Source organism: Pieris brassicae, chromosome 7, assembly GCF_905147105.1.
Source record: "Pieris brassicae chromosome 7, ilPieBrab1.1, whole genome shotgun sequence".
NCBI lineage: Eukaryota > Metazoa > Arthropoda > Insecta > Lepidoptera > Pieridae > Pieris > Pieris brassicae.
In genome coordinates, this window is record NC_059671.1 from 11,068,236 (window position 1) to 11,088,212 (window position 19,977).

Consider the following 19,977-nt stretch of genomic DNA (forward strand, 5'->3'; position numbering starts at 1 on the left):
CGCAAAAAAGTGATCGACGATTATTTAGAAATAGTGTGTCACAAATAACAGAATAAATACAATATCGAATTTTTAAATATTATGTATATTCGTAGTCATAATTTAAACCTCCGTCATAAAAAATATTTATCATTACGAGATATTTTGACGTAACTTTGCAAAACCTGAGCTTCCTATTTGTATGTATTGGACTGACTGTGACTGCAATTATAAATAAAAATTAATGTAACGTGTTGACTTAGTTTAGGCTAGGGTGTTTGTCTGAGGAACTAATTGACGAATTGAATTGAGGAACTGATTGAAGTATAAAAAATATTTTTATAAAACTCACAGATTGCATAGAAAAACAACAAATTGAAATTTTCCATACGTTAAGAAATAAAGTAATAACAGTTTAATGCGACAGACCATAAAGAGCGATAATTGTTGGCAAACTGTTAACGGGCGTGTACTCGTAAACTTCTCAAGATACTCGTAAACTCTACTCAGCAGTCGTCACCATCTCCTTTATCACCTACAATTGATAATTAATTTTATCTATCGAAGGTTTATTATCTCAATTTAGTTTATTCAAAAAGCTTTTATTGTCTTTAAAGGAAGCAATGAAATATTTTAAGATACAGGTACAATATAATATTGCAATACAATACTAAAAAACTGCGCAAAACTGTGTATTTTGTCTTCCTTTGAGGAAATCACTTTCTCATTTACGAATTTTGTTGCTTTACAAACTACATTAATAGAGTTGACCCAAATCGTCGCCTTTGCCTTAAAGGTGAGTAGGCACTCAAGTGCGTGATGGAGGAAAAGGACCTATTCGGGTCACTTGATCTGACTCGTAGCTCATCAGAAGATAGACTTAATGTAGGCATATCCAATCGTTTATTCGTTCATATTGCACTCAAAAGCCGTTGAATATTTCGACCTTTATAGGTTACTATTCGTTTATAGAAAAGATACTGGAAAAGAATGGAATCTACCAATGTTTGGAGTCCTACTACTACTTAAACTTAGCAGCTTAGCACTTAGCATTATATTGGAACAATTTGTTTTGAAAGCTATGCCTATAAGTTTGATGAGCTGTTTAATGCTTACGTAGGATCGTCAATCGGCAAAGCAATAGTAAGTAAGAGCCAATATAATTCGGTTTACACTCATTGCCGACGCGACGTTGGTGTAAAAAATATTATTCTCTAAAATATGTCGTTAAAAATATTTTTTTTTGCAACAGGTCTTTTAGTTCTTGCTTTATTCAAGAATCAATATAATTTATTTTTCCAGATTTCATGTCCACCAAAGTTCCCTCTAATAGTTCAAAACAAACAAGCTACGAGACACCTCAAAGTCACTGGAAATAATTGTGAAATAATAATCGTTTATATTGTTACAAAGTTCGGTGGACTGAAATGTTTCTCTTGAAATTTCAACAAAGCTCATTCCAGAAAATGGTAATTAGCGTAAATTTAATCTAGTTTTCAGGAGGATAACATTTTTTCAGGCTGTTTAATAACACATGTATTCGGGTGGTGAAGTTTTAGGAAACCTGTTTTCAGGCGTTTTCAGAACTGGGTATACCCCTTTGATGAAGGAATATTCTAGAACTTTTTAGGTTTGAGACAAGGACGAAATGATACGCGAAAGAGATAAAGAGTACGTACTGTTATATTATACATATAGTATATATTGCACCCTGTTTGGCTGACATACTAATACCTTCTGTTTAGTCAGCATTTCTCACCGAGAGGTGAAATGATACTTAAAATATGAAATCAGTTCGGTATCATCCTCCGTCGCGCTCACACATTTGTTGGCTTTATTTTAATATTCGTTAAATATTGTAATCAAATTAAAAGTTCAATTGTATCCTGAACTCATCTTTCTTTTTTTTTAAACCCAAGTACCAGAATACGTCTAACAGTACGTTCTAGAATGTAGTAATTTAGTAGCAATCCTGCCTGGAGATTTCTAGAATATCATTCAAGATAAATGCCAGGGATATATAAGCGAGTCGAAACGCGACCAGTAATTCAGTTTCAAATGCGATTTCAAAAGATAAACACCGAAGAGTTTTGTGTAATTAAATTCTTCGTTTATTTATTTTAAAAACCCCTTGAAGAGATCTCCGGCGATTTCTAACCGATCCCCTAGCTCGTAGCAATATGAACAACTCTTAAAATATTAAAGTGCGTAATAATATTCCAAGTGTGGGTGTGTTGGTCAAATATGTTTGATGTCCGTAAGCAATGAACAAACACGCGTGATGTTTGCGAGCCAGATTGGATCAGACGTGTTCGTGTAAACTTGTAAATACACCATTCGGTATAATGATGTATTTATGTGCCTTCATAAATTTGCTAATAATCTGTTTTCAATTAAAAGAGTTTAACTATTACTATGATGTAAAACTAGTATTACCTCTTTTTTAGTTTTAGCCAATATTTAAACACAAATACTTTTAGTAACTCACTTCCCGTTCCCCGTTCCTTATTCGTGAAATTCATAGTGTCACTGAAGGGTGATTATCACTTCGACGCAATTACCTTTTTTTTTCTCGACTAAGTAATTTTTCAGGTTAATACACTTTTTATGTCGTTTTACCTAAGCTTCCCTTAAAATCGTGTACAGAGACGATCTTCAAATTTATGAGATGTTTCTTTAACATAAAAAAATATACATGACTCGGAGCTCAGGTGAATATAGAGGATATTCCATCAATTCGAAGGCAGCTTCATGAATGGCAGCCGTCGCAACTCTGGACATATGTGCAGGGGCGTTATCTTGAGAATTGTGTCCTTTTTTTAATTATAATATCTGACAATGTCTGCAAGTAGTACTATCTTTTACATACGATACATAGAAATGAATAATTATTGATTATAAATAATAATAAATGATTAAAAATGTTTCTATTAGAACTAGAAACGTATTAATATTTACTAAGGAACAATGAAAACGTATTATGGTGTATCGTAACACAAGTTTGCTTCTAGCCAGGCTTATATGGGATCTCAATATTAACAACTCTTAGCGATTTTCAGTAATTACACTCTTAATGAGAACTAATAGCGAGCCTGTTTATACACGTTCTAATAAAACTTAAGATGCACGCATGCACGTTTGTTTTTTTATTTATTAATAGCCTACTGCGCCTATTTAACAAAAAAAAAAACAAAAACAAATCTGAAGTTAGATTATTAGTTAAAAAAAGTCACTCTCACTCTCACCCAAGGAAGAGTATGAAGCTATCAGATTTTCTTATATTTGTCACATAATAATAATAATAATTGTTGCTTGTACCGCACAGGGTTATTGCGCCACAGCGCACTATGGAAAATGGTAGAACAACGGCATAAAAAAAAATCGACAAGAGAGAGAGATAAGAATGTTTTTTTTAATTCATGAAAATAAATTTGTCAAAGAATGATTTTCGCTTCAATCTTTTAAAATTAATTTCTTTGTAGGTTATATAAAATGTTTGGTTGGTTTGTTATAAAATGTAATACATTTTAAGAAAGCCCATGGTATTCAGATGTAAGACAAATATAATTATTAGGTATTCTGATTATATTTTTGTAAATAAGAATAAACTGTCTTCTTTCCCCTTACAGTAAGTGAGGTTTTTAACTTTGTCGAGACTTTTGCCGGTTGCCGATGTCTCCCGGTGCTTTACATGTGATTTTGTTTTGTAGAGTAAATATTCAAGAATAACATTTATTAAAATCAATTCATGACACCAGCCAGGAAACAGAAAACCTCTACCTATTGTGGTGTTTAATATTGAACTATTTAATTGATTAAAAAATAAAATCTTCATTTTGCAGTCATTTCGCGGTATAATTTACACATTAATGTACGTATTTTTTGAGTATAAATTTTACAAAATTTGTATTTATTAACTTTAAAAAGGCCTATCTTATTAGATATATATATATAGATTAGAGGGTATCATCCTATGCTATGAAACAGACCTCGATTTTCATAGTGCAGCGTCGGCATTTGATCTCGTGTTTGAAAAGCAATTAAACGAATCGAATAAACCTATTGTTATCGTTGACTACTTCTTCAGTGCAGAATACTGTCTATATTTAATCATAATTTAATATATATTTTTTTTTATAAAATAGGGGGCAAGCGAGCAGGAGGCTCACCTGATGTTAAGTGATACCGCCGCCCATGGACACTCTCAATGCCAGAGAGCTCGCGAGTGCGTTGCCGGCCTTTTAAGAATTTGTACGCTCTTTTCTTGAAGGACCCTAAGTCGAATTGGTTCGGAAATACCTCAGTGGGTAGCTGGTTCCACATAGCGGTGGTGCGCGGCAAAAATTGCCTTGAAAAACGCTCAGGCGTGGAACGGCGGACGTGGAGGTGATACGGGTGGAATTTTGTATTCTGCCTCGACGTCCGATGATGAAACTCAGCTGCAGGTATTAATCCAAACAACTCCTCTGAACACTCTCCATGGTGAATGCGGTAGAAGATGCAGAGTGACCCCACATCTCTACGCAACGCCAAAGGATCGAGCCGCTCGGAGAGGGATTGGTCATCGACGATTCGAACCGCTCTTCGTTGGATACGGTCAAGTGGAAGGAGCTGGTACTGGGGAGCCCCCGCCCAGAGGTGAGAACAGTATTCCATGTGGGGCCGTATTTGCGCTTTATACAGTTGCAAGCGGTGGCCCGGAGTGAAATACCGTCTCGCCTTGCTGAGCACGCCAAGCTTTTTGGAGGCTAATTTAGCGTTTCCCTCCAAATTACCGCGAAAGTGAACGTCGTTCGATATGTCAACGCCAAGTATTCCGATGCTGGCTGTGGCTTCAAGAAGAGTGTTTTCGAAAAGAGGAGTAGCGACAAAGGGCATTTTTTTCGCGGAAAACGCGCAAACTTGTGTCTTCTTGGGGTTAAATTGGACTAGGTTTAGTCTACCCCAGTCCGAGACTCCATGTAGTAGAGTTTCGACTTCAGACACAAGTTTGTTCCGGTACTCATCGACAACTGCTCGAGAAATACCTGCCCAGCCAGTGTAAAGAGTATCCCCAGTGCTCTCGTCCGCATAGCAATGAATGTTGCTAAGTTGCAACATGTCATTGATATGCAGAAGAAACAGAGTCGGGGATAGAACACAGCCTTGTGGGACCCCAGCATTGACGGGTATAACGTCGGAACATGCTCCGTCGATGACGACCTTGATGCTCCGATCGGCCAGAAAGCTGGAGATCCAGTCGCATAATTTCCCGGGAAGCCCGTAGGCTGGAAGCTTCGAGAGCAGTGCTTTGTGCCACACCCGATCGAAGGCTTTCGCTATGTCCAAACTAATCGCAAGCGCCTCCCCCTTGGACTCAATTGCCTCTGCCCATCTATGTGTCACCAGCCGAACGACCACGACGAAAGCCGTACTGATAATCGCTAATCAGCTGGTGGCCCTCTAGATACCTCAAGAGCTGGCCATTAATAATGGATTCCATTATTTTGGAGAACAAGGAGGTTATAGCTATTGGACGATAGTTGGACGGATCAAAGCGATCGCCTTTTTTAGGGATCGGGTGTATCGAAGCGGTCTTCCAGCACTTCGGGACAGTGCCGAGCGAGTACAGGTACCGGAATAGGCGCGTCAGGACCGGAGCCAACTCAGGAGCACAAGTACGCAGCACAATTGGGGGGATGCCATCAGGCCCGCTCGACTTATGGATGTCCAGGGAAAATAAATGTTTACGGATAGCACGTTGCCGGAATGTAACTTCAGGCATCGTAGTATCACACCGCAATAATGTCGGTGGTTCCTTCCCCTGATCATTCAAAGTTGAGTTCGACGCAAAGAGACAGCCTAGAAGATCGGCCTTCTCTTTTGCAGTATGGGCCAGTGAGTCATCCCCCCTATGCAGTGGTGGAATAGAGGGCTGACAGAAATTCCCTTGGACAGATTTGGCAAGAGACCAGAAGGCTCGAGTTCCCGAAGGAAGGTGGGCCAATTTCTCACCAAACCTGGCAATATGCTCTGACTTTGCCTTAGCGATTTCCCGTTTGAAGGACCTAGAGGCTGAATTGTATGCTTTTTTACGTTCGCCGATAGCCGCATCACAGGATGTCGCCACTTCTGCCCAGGCTTTAAAGCATTCACGCTTACGGCGCAAAGCCTCTTTGTACGAACGCCTAAACCAAGGCTGGGACCTGCCACCGACCGGCACCGCAGAGAATGGAATAAAAAGTTCCATGCCCTGCAGGACCACATCAGCGACGGCATCCGGAGTACTCAACGAGAAGCAGATGGGCCCCAAAGGGCGCGTGAGCGGCACAATGCTCCGTACCACACAATGATCTGATGAACCCAATGGCGGGTCAACAGAGACTTGGTAGGTCTCCGGATGTGAAGTCAGCAGAAGGTCCAACAAAGAAGGTTTATGACCATCCACATCTGGTATTCGTGTAATCGCAGGGACCATTTGCGTCAAGTCGTAGGCTAAAGCAAAGTCGTGAAAGGATCTTCCCGCGTGATCGGTGGTTTCAGAGCCGAGCCAATCGGCATGGTGGGCGTTAAAATCGCCAAGTATCACGATTTCAGCGGTAGGAATCCTTTCGAGCAGGGAATCTGTAGCCATTTGGATGTGCTCAATGAGTCGCTCAGTTTCGGCATTTCCGCTATGGGACCTATACAGGCATGCGTAGAATCGCGGATGGTCATTGCAGTCTTCGCGCAGCCAGAGGCTAGATAGCTCCCTTCCTTCAAGCGACCCGAGGCGACGAGAACAGATATCCTCTCTGACGTACCAATTTGTACCCCGGGTAGGTAGGAAGTATCAGCCGGGAGGATATCTGAGTCTCAGTAAGAATAAGGCCGGCTTCGCAGTTTCGAGGGGAAAGTGAACCGCGTTAAGATTATAATTGAGCCCCCTAACATTGGTAAAGTCCACTGAGGACGTGGAAGGGGATGCCTTCGGTAAATTCTTCCGTTTGCCCCGAGATCGAAACCTATAGTTTTTTGCGCTGTTTTTGCCCACCCCAGAATACGAAGGCCAGCCTGTGCATCCACCACCGAATACTGATAGTTCGGATGATGGACGCTCAGAGGGGGATTCTCCACAGCGGAAACGTGTGGGTATCTCCCTCCTCCCTGGGGTAATCTCTGTTTAAACTGCATCTTCATATTCTGGGGGGGGGGGGGGGGAATTGATGGGCTCCGGGAGTCTCACTCACCGCACGAAACGCGAGTACAATAAGATGAACCTATTGCATCACTTCACGGTTTTCTGTGAGACAGTGGTACTGCCCCGGTCGTGCCTGCCCGTTTGGCTGAAGCCCGAAAGCAACAGCATGGCACTCCCACTAGGAAGGGGGTTGACTGACTGCACTGGTGAAATAACTTCTGTCACAGGTTATTTCACCAATGGGCGATGGGGTCGTCACGTCCCGACGCCAAAATAAATTTAAATAAATTTTGTACTTTTCAATGATTAATAATATTTCTCTCCATGTTATAAATCATGTTTTATCATTAATTAAAATACAAATAAATTAGAGGCTTGCCTAAATTCGTGGTGTTAATGACGTAAATCGAATATAAAGTATATTTTATCTTATCAATCAATTTTAAATATTTATTATAATCAACATATTATCATATAATCTAATATATAGTATTTTTTATCTGATTCTCTCTGCATCTAGATCTGGTTGTGAAAACGTTCGGAAACCAGTGGATTGCCAATTCTCGTTTCCTTTTGGATAGCCCTTTAGCTTATACCTTAGCCATAAAAAAATAACATTTACTGTATGAAACCTTTCGTATCCGTCATTAATCGAGCGGATTGGATATAATACATTTATCAAAGATAATATGGATATACAAAGCGATAACATGGCGATAGAGTGGTAGCCGTTGAACGCCGTACTCGCTTTCTGTGGATTACCGTAAGTACATAGTTTCTTTATTTTATAAATTAAAAATAATAATTTATTTAACATTGTATCAACGTTTAGAACGGCATTCAAACGATTTATGCGATTTAAGCGAATATTATTGAATGATGAAACATTTGTGTAAAACTAATGGCAGTATGTGATCAAAACGCTGGACTTATTTTTGAAGACGACACACTCCTTTTTCCGTTTACAAATTTTGTTAGGACGATGAGCAAAGATAATCAACATATCGGTAATGACTTAATCTACAGAAACATGACGGAGCCGTTGAGGTATAGTCGAGCGGAGGTGGCCCAGAAGACAGGTCGTAATGGGGCACCAGTGTGGATCATATACAAGGACGCCGTCTATGATGTTACTAAATATGTTGCTGAAGTTAGTCCAAAACCCGTACTCATTTAAACTTAAGTAAATTTCACGAACGCAAATGTGAATTTGGTCATTTAATATTTTAAAAAGTCCTACGACTGTAGCCTTTGTGCCAGTGTTGGCCTTGAGACTGGTGCGTACGACTCTCATCCCCAAGGTCATAGGTTCGAATCTTTGCTGTGCACCAATGGATGTTTCTATTTCCGATTGTAACAAACTCTCATACAGTGAAGGAAAATATCGTGAGAAAACCGATCGACCTACCGACCTTAGACGGCGGTCTTATATTTTAATCTATGTAATATTGATTATAATGGTACAAAAATAATCTCGTTATCAATTACGGGTTCAAGCGAATATAGTTAATTTATCGTAATATTATAATAAACAAAGTAAACTTTTAATCAGATATTAACTAAATTTAGTTTGCTGATATACGGACCGTTTAATTAATCTACCATTATAGATATTTTAATGGACTACTCGAATTAGAAAACCTCCTTCGGAATTTTGACGTCAGCTAAAGAATAAATATTCACAGCATCCCGGTGGCCCCGAGCTGGTTACAGACGAGGCAGGCACCGACTCCACCAAGGTCTTCCACGAGGCCGGCCACACGGCTGATGCATACACCATACTCGCCAAATACAAAATAGGAGAACTACATGAAGTTAGTATTCGTTCATCATGTTTCTACTTTCTGTGGGCGAAACCATTGCTAAGCCTTTGAAACTTTAAAGGATGTGAACCGTACACAACCGAATCTCTGGAAATCTGAATTATTCAAATACAGTGCTATTTAAACAAATAAATTACAAAAAATATTCACTAATGTAAAAAGTGAAGGACCAGACATTTTGGAACTCCACAGTTTCGCTTTGATAGAATAGGTACATAAGTAGATACCTACTTACAATCGCAGCGGAATAAAGGCTAAGTACTACTTGATATTTAATGGAGTAGGTCTTTACAAAATACGCCACGTAAAACCATTCAGTTTCATTTTGAACGTAAGTATTACAGCTCATTCCAGCCTTCAACTACGTAATAGGTACCTACGTAGTTTTTAAGTATTTCTATTGATTTGTTTATGTAATTCTGAGTTGTCTGAAAGAAGCTGCTGAAAGCATTAAAACCAACCTTTTATACCCATTGTCTACTAAAATATCTATAAATAAAGTGTACATTACTATTATTATCTTAGGGACACCTGAAGTATTTGCAATTTTCAAAATAGGACGTTTCAGCTGAATTTGGTATCTTCAACAATCCAATAGATAATTGACAATCGATTACGTTGAGTGGACGCTTGTTCCGATGCAGTGGCACTTCATACAAGTTAAAACTCGTTCCTAAATATGCTTCCAAGAGATTACTTATATATATGTATATATTATATAAAATTGTTAAGGTTGTTGGGTTAGACATTTGTCGAAACAGTAGTGGTATGGGTAACAATGTCAATAAATCATACTTCAAACTTTAGAAAGGTACTTGGTATAATGTCGCACAACGAAGTTTCTCCTTTTTTAATATTATTAGGGACTAACCATAAGTTTCCAAGAATTTCATCAAGTTGAAGTGTGAAATGACCTTACGTCATTCGCATTTCATATCATAAATTCGTCCATTCGCATGTGGTCTCAGTATGTATAATGTATATACCTAAGCGTATCATGTCCGCTTCGCTTTAAGAAAAAAAAAATTACATAGCTTTTTATATCCGATGGCCTGAAAAGGTGTATTGCATATTTGCGACTACATGTCCTAATAACAACTAAAAGGCATCGAGTTAGAACAATCGATTATATAATATACGGTAAATTACAGGAAGAAAAACATTACGATGCCAATGGAAAGAAGAAGAAAATAGTAGCTGTAAAACCTGATGGACAAACTAGAAGTTGCCTAAATAAAGTCACGTGTGGGCTTCTGGGCTAAAATATTTTAAGTAATGTATGTAATTAAGAAATAAATTCAATTTATATGTAGTTTGTGTTATTTTCTAGATCTTTTCTAAACAGCATATTTTACTTGTTGTATTTTACCTGTGTTAGATTTTGCATCACAGATTAGTCCAGTAGTTACTAGTAAAATTCTTAATGATAATAACGAAATTATATCTGACCCATATGAAATAGCTAATCTGTTCAACAAATATTACGTTAATAATATAACAGCAACTAATAAACCTTTCAGTAACCTTCCAAACAACTCTGTAAACGAATCTTTGTTTCTAACTCCATGTTCATGTGACGAAATGTTTAAAGCTATAAATAATCTTAATAATACTAAAGCAGCAGGTTATGACTCAATAACTACCGAAGTGCTAAAATTCTCCGCACAACAACTAGCAAGTATCTTGCTAGTTGTTGTGCGCTTGTACCCACCTCATAAATTTATCTTTTACACAGTCGATTGCAAAACAAGTCAATTGAAGAAGTCGTATCGACTAAGTTTCTAGGCATAACACTAGACCAAATTCTTACCTGGAAACAACACATTTTATCTATATGTACGCGCCTTAATAGTCGCAAAGTGGCTTCCAAGCAAGCAGCAATTATTGGTTATCACGGCTATGTTGCCGTTGCCTCAGTTCTGCGCTATGGTATCCTTTTATGGGGAAATTCGGTTGATGTAAATAAAGTTATCATTACTCAAAAAAAAATTATTATGGCTATTATGGACCCTTTGTAAGCTGTAGACCATTTTTTTACGTTTACATAGTTTATATATTCTTAAAGTAGTTATGGCTGTAAAAAAATATCCAAAATTGTTTAAAACATACAAAGAAACTTGCCTTTATATACCGAGGGATCTAACACTGCATGCTCCACCACGATGTATACAAAAAATTGTTACGCTATAAAACTGTTTAATCACCTTCCTAGAAGTTATAGATAATTGCCATGTAATTCTTTCAAGGGGCCTTCCCTTTTATTAACATCCCTTAAAAATTTGATCACCTTTAATTACATTTTTAAAGGCAAAGTGCCTTTAAAATACAGCGTTTGCGAATATTTGGACCATAGATTTCACAGCTATTGTAAATAATTTAACCTTAACATTATTTTATGTACTTAATAAGACATTGTATGAATTTATATTACATTTACATGGAACATACTGTCCGTTTTTCGGGTATGAAAACTTTTTAGGTTTTTCTGTCCGTATTTCTCTATATAAACCTCAGAGTTTAAGTCATAATTTTTTAATTAACAAATAAAATATAGGGGTGAAAATTTAGGGTGGTATTATGTACCTATCATAAAAAAATAAAAATTATACTAAAAATATTTAAAAAAATGTATATTAGATAAATGATGCCTTTTCTCTTCTCGTACACTTTAAACGTTCTCTGAAGCGCAGCTTTCTAGTCTGGTTTTCGAATCGGGCTTATAAACAAAAGAAAAGTATAGATTGCGATATAAAAAAATTAGATATTAATGTGTGTTAATTCTCTGTGATCACTCAACATGTTTAAGAATGGATGCCGAAAAGAACTGTCGATTACAATTCTTACAAAGTCAGGGAGACAGCCATTCAAGAAAACCCAAAATATTTTTGGACATTAAGCTAAACAGTAGTTTACCAAGCAATAATCGTTAACGGGTGTCAGAAGAATGGTTCCAAGATCTACTACCTTATCGCTAATCACGTTGCCTTTGTTTACAATAATAGTAGTGCCTATGTCTCAAAGGGATTAGGCTTTCCTTTATGACCGATGATGAGATTTTACTTAAATGCCTGAAATCTTTCAATTCCAAAAAAAGTTCTGGTGCCGTTGTTATTTTCCTATATTTATACTAAACCGAGCCGAAACACTCACCGCGCCACTACCTTCAAGAAGACTTAAATGAGCTAGTGAAATGACTTAAAATCACAGTAAATGTCAAGGCAGGCATTCTAACAACTTTATCTTAATGGCAACAAAATCAGCAAGGTCGATCTAATTAAAGATCTTTCTTGAAAGGCCGGCAACACACTTGCGAGCCTTCTGGGCATGTGAGTGGACAATATGGGTGGAGGTATTACTTAACATCAGGTGAGGTGGCATACCTTTAAATAAATTTAATTTATGACAAATTACCGATTGAAAGAATTTTTAATGAATTTGAAACACTTTGAAATGGAGGATGGCTTACAACTTCACTTCTTAGTTATTAATATTAACACTGATTTTATTAAATTATCTGGATAGCAGTTTACACCAGACAATTTTACGTATACATGTATTCCTAAGTATGCAGTATCACGAAAATCAGTTTATTAGAACTAGTGAATTGCGCACAGAGCAATCTAGTGATACAAGTACAAACTAAAATACCCTTTAGCCCTTAAGCTGTTTCTAGTTGTTTAATAAGAGGGCATACAAAAATAAATGAGAGATTTAAATACTTTGTCAGTTCGACACCAATATATAACGGGTACTCTATATATGTCCCTACAATACAAAATGCGGGTAACGCCCTCTAGTGACAAAAACTAAATAATATAAAGCTGAGCGCTGATTGTTATACATACTAAGTTTGAATCATTTACTATTCATATTTGGTAAATACATAAATAAAATTCACATTTTATCCAAATCGTTTATTCAAGCAAATGAACATAATATTATGAACAAACTATAACATTACCTACTTAATGATATTTACATTCTCTTTCTTACTTATCACGCTAAATATTCTAAAATATAACTAACTTAACTTTTTGTGTGCAGAATATGCTTTCACTTAATTCAAATACAAAAATAAGAAATCCAATTAATTCGACATATTGCATCCATTTACCATTAATTTTATAATTGAGATTTAGGTGACATGAAAATATATTCTGCATCTTTTAATAATATATTACTATATTATGTCAATTACTTAACTTACAAAATAAAAATTATAGATAAAATATTATATCAAACAAATAAAATGTTTGTTTATTTGATAGGAGTAAGGCTGTCCAGGATAGGGCCAACCAGCATTCAAAACTATATGTATACATCCTGAAGCTGACATGGAATTTCGTGACTTTTTAGGTTACTTTTAGATTCAGCAACTCGACGCTTTGAATTTGATTGTTTTGTTTAATCTATTGGCAAGGCCACAAAAGAAAATCATCTGACTCCTGTAGTACCTGTGTATAAGACAATTATAATTATTTATGTAATTGACAAAGAAAACAATATGTGCCCACAACACTAAACAGGCTTTGACTATTATAATTAGTAAAGCAATTGACAAAAAATTCTGTAAAAAATTACATTTTCGGATGTTCAATACATTTTTTTAAATTACCATTGAGTTATAGCGATGTTGTCATGAATTTTTCAGTCACTATGAAAATAAATTTTATATCTTTGCTTTCCATTATAATCATAATCATCCACATATTCAGAACAGTGCAGTGTCAACATACAAATAGCCTCATAAATCAGCAATTCAACAGAACACACCTCTGAACCTATTTTAAATGATAAAATAACCACCACAACATTAACAATGGCTTGTCATATTAAAACTAAAATAGTGCATATTTTATGTTATTTCAATTACAATTGTTAAGAAAACAATTATTCACATATAAGTAATGCATTCACACATTCTTTGTGTATTCTGACTAATACACGAGATTATATTTTAGAATTTTATAATAAACTGCTGTGAACAGGAAGACAAGAAAATTTAAGAGGTGAAACAATAATAATCCCTAGTTACTAAGTTCAAAGTTACTGTACAGAAAATATCTTGATGTGCATGCAAAAAAAGACAATATGTTTAGCATCCGTAACATGGGTTCAGATTAATCTATTGTGACAAACCATGTTGAGAACCAGAACAATTATGTAAATATTTTTGCTATTTCATTGAAATGCAAAGCAGAAATATATATTTAAAGCATAACAACTAAATAAACTGTTTAAGTGCAAAGGGTTTCTTAATATGAACTAATAAATAGTTTAAGGTTTTTCTAGGGTCACAAGTACCAGAGAACTTTCACCGTTTATGAAGGAATAAGACACTCAAGAACACTTCAGTGTGGTCGGCTCATTCACTGCTGTTGTCCATGCTGTGTTTGGTTAGCAGACTTGGTGATTACTATTGTCTGCTTATTACCAACTCCTGATTTACCAAGTTGGAGAACATTAGATGGTAAAGTGATTATCTTATTACCTCCTACAGTATTTGCTGATACCAATTTAACAATCGTTGCTCCCGGAGAAATTCCCTGACCCTGTGCCCCACTTGATACTACAGGTCTATTTTGCATCATTGCCATTTTAGGTACAGTCGCAACGGTCATGCCAGTTGAGGTCTTCACTAATGTAACATATTGAGGAGCAGAACTTGTTTGAGCATTGGCACCTGGTGTCTTCTTTATAATAACAGGTATACCTGCATTGCCACCAGTTTGTCGTAAAACTGTTGCACCGGTAGCACTCACACTGCCTGCCACAGATGTTACTACAGTGCTTTGTTCACCAGATTTTGCAGTCACTATTTTATACACAGGAGCTTTGCCCCCTTGTCCTGTAAGTGCACCACTAGCTATCTGTATAGTTCCTCCAGCACTGCCAATAACAGGTAAATTGCCAGAACCTAGTTTAACAGGGACACCTCCTGTTATTTTAGTTTGCATGCCACTTTGTATAGGGACTCCTCCTGCAGATTTAACCAATACATTGCTTGTACCAAGTTTAACATTGCCAGCACTTAACTTTAATGGAACATTTGAAGCAACTTTTTGAACACTATTTGCTATCTTACCCTGGAGATTTGCAGTCCCAATCTTAAGTGTGTTACTGGCCAATTTTACAGTATTACCCGCACCAAGTTTTACAGGGACTCCTGCAGTTGTACCTGTCTTAACTTGTACAAAACGTGGTGTGCTAGATCCAACAGGAGAACTGAGAACAATCTGTGCATTAGACTGAGGGGTTGAAACACGTACTGTGGCAGGAGTGCCTACTCCACTCATAATTCTTGTTACACCTTGTGGTGTAACTGCTGCTACTTTAATTTGTTGTGATGATCCAGGAGCAGGTGACTTGGCAATTGTTTTCCCAGGATATGATTGTTTTATTGTTGGTGGGCTTGGAGCTATCTTTACACCAGTGGATTGTCCTGCCACTTTAATGGATCCAGATACAATTTTTTGAGGTGTAGTAGGTGCAAGAGTTGCAGCAGAAATTGTTGATCGGGTAGGTATCTCAGGTGTAGGTAATGTTGCAATTGGTGATGTCAATCCAAAGGCCTTTGCTGCGTCTGGTTGAGATGCTACAGGAGATGCAGGTGGTGGTGCTGTAACAGGCTCAGATGCAGATGGGAACCTAGCCGGGGTCACTTTACCACATTTTTGGACTTGCAGTAAATAAGTTGTAACTGTATTCATAGCTGGCCAACACAACTCTAAAGAAGTAGTGCCAGCTCTTACAAGAGCCACACGTCCTGCTTGTGGTGGAACTCCTACTTCTAAGTACCACAAATCCTTGCAGCAAATCTGGTTATTCCATGTTTTCCGATAACCATCACGACCTGACCAAATATATAGTCTAGTTTGTATAGCTACTGCACTATGACCAGCGCGAGCTCTAGGTACACTTTCTACAAAGTTGTCAAGAGATATATCATCCCATGTCATAGTCTCCAAGTTAAGTGATGCAAGGGTGTTAGTACACTTCCATTCCTTTTCATGAGTTGCTAATTTAGATTCATCAGGGACAAGTGGTACCCAACCACCATACACATACATGTGGTGTCCAATTACAGTAGCTGTATGTAAGGAACGTGGCAGTGGTGATATACCTCCTAATTCAGGTCGAGTCCATGACATACTATCTATATCAAGGATCCAGAGATCTCCTAGTCGGGAGCCACTCATTCCCCCATAGATTATCAATGATGATTTCCCAGTATTTTTATCTGTATAAGCCACACCACTGTGAGATTCGCGTGGGGGCGGCGATTGACCATATGTTAATGGTATGTCCCATACAGTCATTGACGAATTTGGATACAGCTCCAATGTATATAAATCATTAAGGTAGCTTGGAATATTGTTCTTTGGATCATCACTCTTATTAGCCAGTCCACCAAACAAATACACTTTACCGTTAAGAAGAGTAAAGCTATGGCCCAAACGCGGGCAGGGAGGCAGTCCCTGTTTTGGTGGAAGTGGCTTCAAATGCTTCCATTCCCATCTGGAGGCCTGTAGTTCATAAAGGTCGTTAGAATACTTGCCATACTCCACCATGCCGCCAAAAACCAGAAGACGCGTACCGTCCACGACGAAGCCATAGGCAGCGCATCCCGGAGGAACCTCACCTTTGGTAACAGGCACGAACCATTGGTTTGTTGTAGTATTGAATACGTGAAGCTCATGAACTATCCCTTCGTTTCCGCCGCCGAAAACTATCATCAAATCCTTGATGGCAACCGCTCGATGACCATGTCTAGGTCGTGGTTGGGGTCCAGTAGGATTGTACACTTTTTGCCACTTAAGTACAGCGTTTTCCTTCATTTTTACTAAACATTTGTCAGTAAACTCTTTTCACCGTATGTATCGCTCGGGATGCGTATCTAGAGCATAGACAAGGAGAAACGTCGTAAATAAGCTTTGTAGAAAATATTCGGTTAGGTTGAAGCTACATAAAACAATCTATGTCGATTATCTCTTTCGCACTTACGGGTCTCGCCTATGAGTAAAAAAGAATCACCCTATGGAGCTTCGATTGTATAACAAAAATGGCGTTAGCAACAGCAATAGCAACTTACAAAAGGGAGAAAAATGGCGTCGGCCGTCAAGATTTTGTCTATGTTATTATATAGATTATAAATATCAGTCGGTTCTTTATTTTTTTTAAATTTCAATACAGATTTAAAAATATGGTCTTTATTATAATATAAAACAGAAATATTTCATGTATTTATGATTTTTTTGTTCAATATTATAAAAATATATTATTTATTTCATTCTCAAATCTATAATATTAATTTACATTATAGAATTTATACCCCGTTAATATTTCACAGTGCTATAAAGTAAAGACCTATGTAAATTTTACGTATTAAAACACTGGCGCTTCAAATAATTTTTAAAGCTAAGGTTGGTACTCATGTGAAAAAAGGCGGGAAATGTACTTGCGTTTAATTACAGACTATGTTAGTTTTCATTATAGAAGACCCGCGGTGATTTTTGGAACTATATTCGACAGGTCGCTAATGTTGTTGTTCGTCGATATTATTAAGTTCGTTTGTTGATTTTTGTGAGTTTTAAATTAGATTAGTGCATTGAACAAATACAACGTGATGAAACTAACTGAAGAGGACTTCGAGTATTACGGCGGAAGATAGACTGGATAGCTCAGTGCACACATGTCGAACATTTACAGAAGGAATATTTAAAAAATGACGGCTTTATGGATATACCGAATAATTATTATTAGGCTACTGATACTGAATCCATGATTCTGTTTCCATCCATTCTTTAGACAGTGATGGTTCTATGGCCGCTGATCACAATTATACAATAAAACTCTGAATAAAAAAATTGTATGTTTTTCTTTATTCTATTTTTTCATCTTTTCCTGTAAGTAGGTAAAGCTCAGGTATTTAAATAATTAAAAATATACTTTTTGCATAACAGAAATAGTAAATATTGGTAAATTTTTTACTCATAAATGGCAATATTATGTCATGCGAGTACAGCGCTGTTCGCGGGCAGTCTGGGGGACAGACTTATGAAAAGAACTAGTATCTCTACTTAGCTTGGGAGACTACAGAATAAAATAAGAAGGATACGGAATCATCGACGACATAGAATAGAAACTACGCTAAAATAGAAAATGAAGGAATCGATATTAAATTCAGTTTAAAACATGTTTTATTTTATGTAGCTTGGTAGGATTTTTTAGTATTTTCCTACTTTATTAATTGACGAGTACTTTAGTTTATTGATCTTATGAATGTGATTAGATTTTTTATGTGGTCACCCAATGGTGGAGATAAACTGCCAAACTTTGCCCCTAGTAGCGCTGGCATCGCTTGACTGACTCATACAAATGTAAACAAACATGTAAATAAAAAAATGTCTTATTTTATGTAGTTTGGCAGGATTTTTTAGTATTTTACTACTTTATTAATTGACGAGTACTTTAGTTTATTGATCTTATGAATGTGATTAAATTTTTTATGTGGTCACCCAATGGAGGAGAAAACTGCCAAACTTTGCCCCTAATCGCGCTGGCATCGCTTGACTGACTCATACAAATGTAAACAAACGTCAAATCCGTAGTATAATGAAGTAGACTTCATTATTACAAAACAAGATAAAACATTTTTTTTCTCCAAAAATGCCTCGCTGCGCAGCAATCGGTTGTAATAATAATGGAAATCACAGTTTTCCTATGGATAAAATAATATTTTCATAAGATTACTCTGGGAAAAAGCTCTGAATAGACGTAATTTCAAAGCAACAAACTCATCGAGGTTATGTTCGGAACATTTTATTGAATCCGATTATGAAGGCGTAAGCTCTTCTACAGGTTTGCATAAACTATTTTTAAATTATGACGTATACGGTATAGGTGGGTAATAAGCACTAATTATGCTAATTATGGTCCACAGCAAATATTGCAAGGGAACAAAGATATTTGAAACGCCATAATAGAAAAACACTGGTATTTCCATCAACAGCTGCAACAGAGATTGACATTAATATACCTTCTATACCTGAAGATACCATTGAAGATTTATTTCAGGTTCCTGACTTTCAAGTTGCTATTTTGTTTATGAATTGTGAAAAAAAAATAGAAATTTGGCCTAGTCACTTACTGGTTGATTATTATACGCCAGATTTATGTAAGCAATATCATCCAGCTACCACAGTGATAATAGATGGTACCTATATCAAAATCAAAAAACCCTACAGTGCAACAAGCAAGATTTAGTAGCTACAAACACCACAACATCATAAAATTCTTGGTGGGTGCTTTACCTGGTTGCTTGATATCCTTTTGTTCAGATGGATATGCAGATCTACCAGTACCGCCTCCTATTACTTATAGGAGGAATAACCTTGTAGCTGTTATTGATGAAAAAGATGCAATAATGGCTGACTGTGGATTGAATGTGAAAGATCAGTGTGAACAAAAAGATGTTGCCATTTATTTATACACCAACATTTTTGAAGGTTCAATCACAATTGCCTGGTGTAAAATTAGAAAAATGATAGACAATATAAAATTTTAAAGAAGGAATTGTGAAATAAAAGACCAAAGTAATCAGTGGGTTTTATTGTTTGTAAGTAATTCTTATAAATAAATATATTTATTAAGTAGGCCCTATTTTAAATCTTCCACATAAAATTAAGCCAATACTTTTAACAAATGAAATTCTTTATCCCTTTCCTCATACATTAAGCTGGCCATCAATGTCACCATTTATTAAAAATGAAAATTATATAAATGCTGTGCCAGTAATTTGTTTTGAATATACTTTTTATAGGTATACAACTTACCGAATGAACAAGTTTGTATGGCTTATTTGAGTGTCAGTAATCATAGGCACACAAATTTGTAATGTATCTATCATTTGGATCTTGAGAACGGGTTAGAGCCTCTCTTATAATCAGCCCTCAAATGCTTTATTTAATTAGTAATGTCGAAAAAGGATATTCATAATACATTTGCAATCGAACG

General features: G+C 36.7%; 2 protein-coding genes and 1 long non-coding RNA gene across 3 annotated transcripts; 2 read left to right on the top strand and 1 right to left on the bottom strand.

Annotated features, from left to right (window-relative positions):
* Positions 1-7,671: 7,671 nt before the first annotated feature.
* Positions 7,672-10,273, top strand: LOC123712056 (cytochrome b5-like). Its single transcript, XM_045664990.1, has 4 exons — positions 7,672-7,901; positions 8,165-8,288; positions 8,824-8,952; positions 10,113-10,273. Exons 2-4 carry the CDS (start codon positions 8,169-8,171, stop codon positions 10,221-10,223), a joined length of 360 nt encoding a protein of 119 aa, XP_045520946.1. The 5' UTR covers positions 7,672-7,901; positions 8,165-8,168; the 3' UTR covers positions 10,224-10,273.
* Positions 10,274-12,866: 2,593 nt separating this feature from the next.
* LOC123711626 (host cell factor 1-like) lies at positions 12,867-16,941 on the bottom strand. Its single transcript, XM_045664262.1, has one exon. The coding sequence runs from the start codon at positions 16,797-16,799 to the stop codon at positions 14,331-14,333; it is 2,469 nt and encodes an 822-aa protein (XP_045520218.1). The 5' UTR covers positions 16,800-16,941; the 3' UTR covers positions 12,867-14,330.
* Positions 16,942-18,373: 1,432 nt separating this feature from the next.
* LOC123711627 lies at positions 18,374-19,563 on the top strand. The gene is made up of 2 exons (XR_006753993.1): positions 18,374-18,822; positions 18,905-19,563. It is a non-coding gene; the product is annotated as an uncharacterized LOC123711627 (long non-coding RNA).
* Positions 19,564-19,977: the final 414 nt, after the last annotated feature.

What these genes read in the sequence shown, in the direction of transcription:
- LOC123712056 (XM_045664990.1), top strand. Translation starts at nt 8,169, where the DNA reads ATGACGGAGCCGTTGAGGTATAGTCGAGCGGAGGTGGCCCAGAAGACA. An exon ending in TTACTAAATATGTTGCTGAA is followed by an intron (nt 8,289 to 8,823) that starts GTTAGTCCAAAA and finishes AAATATTCACAG; the next exon opens with CATCCCGGTGGCCCCGAGCT. An exon ending in AAATAGGAGAACTACATGAA is followed by an intron (nt 8,953 to 10,112) that starts GTTAGTATTCGT and finishes GGTAAATTACAG; the next exon opens with GAAGAAAAACATTACGATGC.
- LOC123711626 (XM_045664262.1), bottom strand. Translation starts at nt 16,799, where the DNA reads ATGAAGGAAAACGCTGTACTTAAGTGGCAAAAAGTGTACAATCCTACT.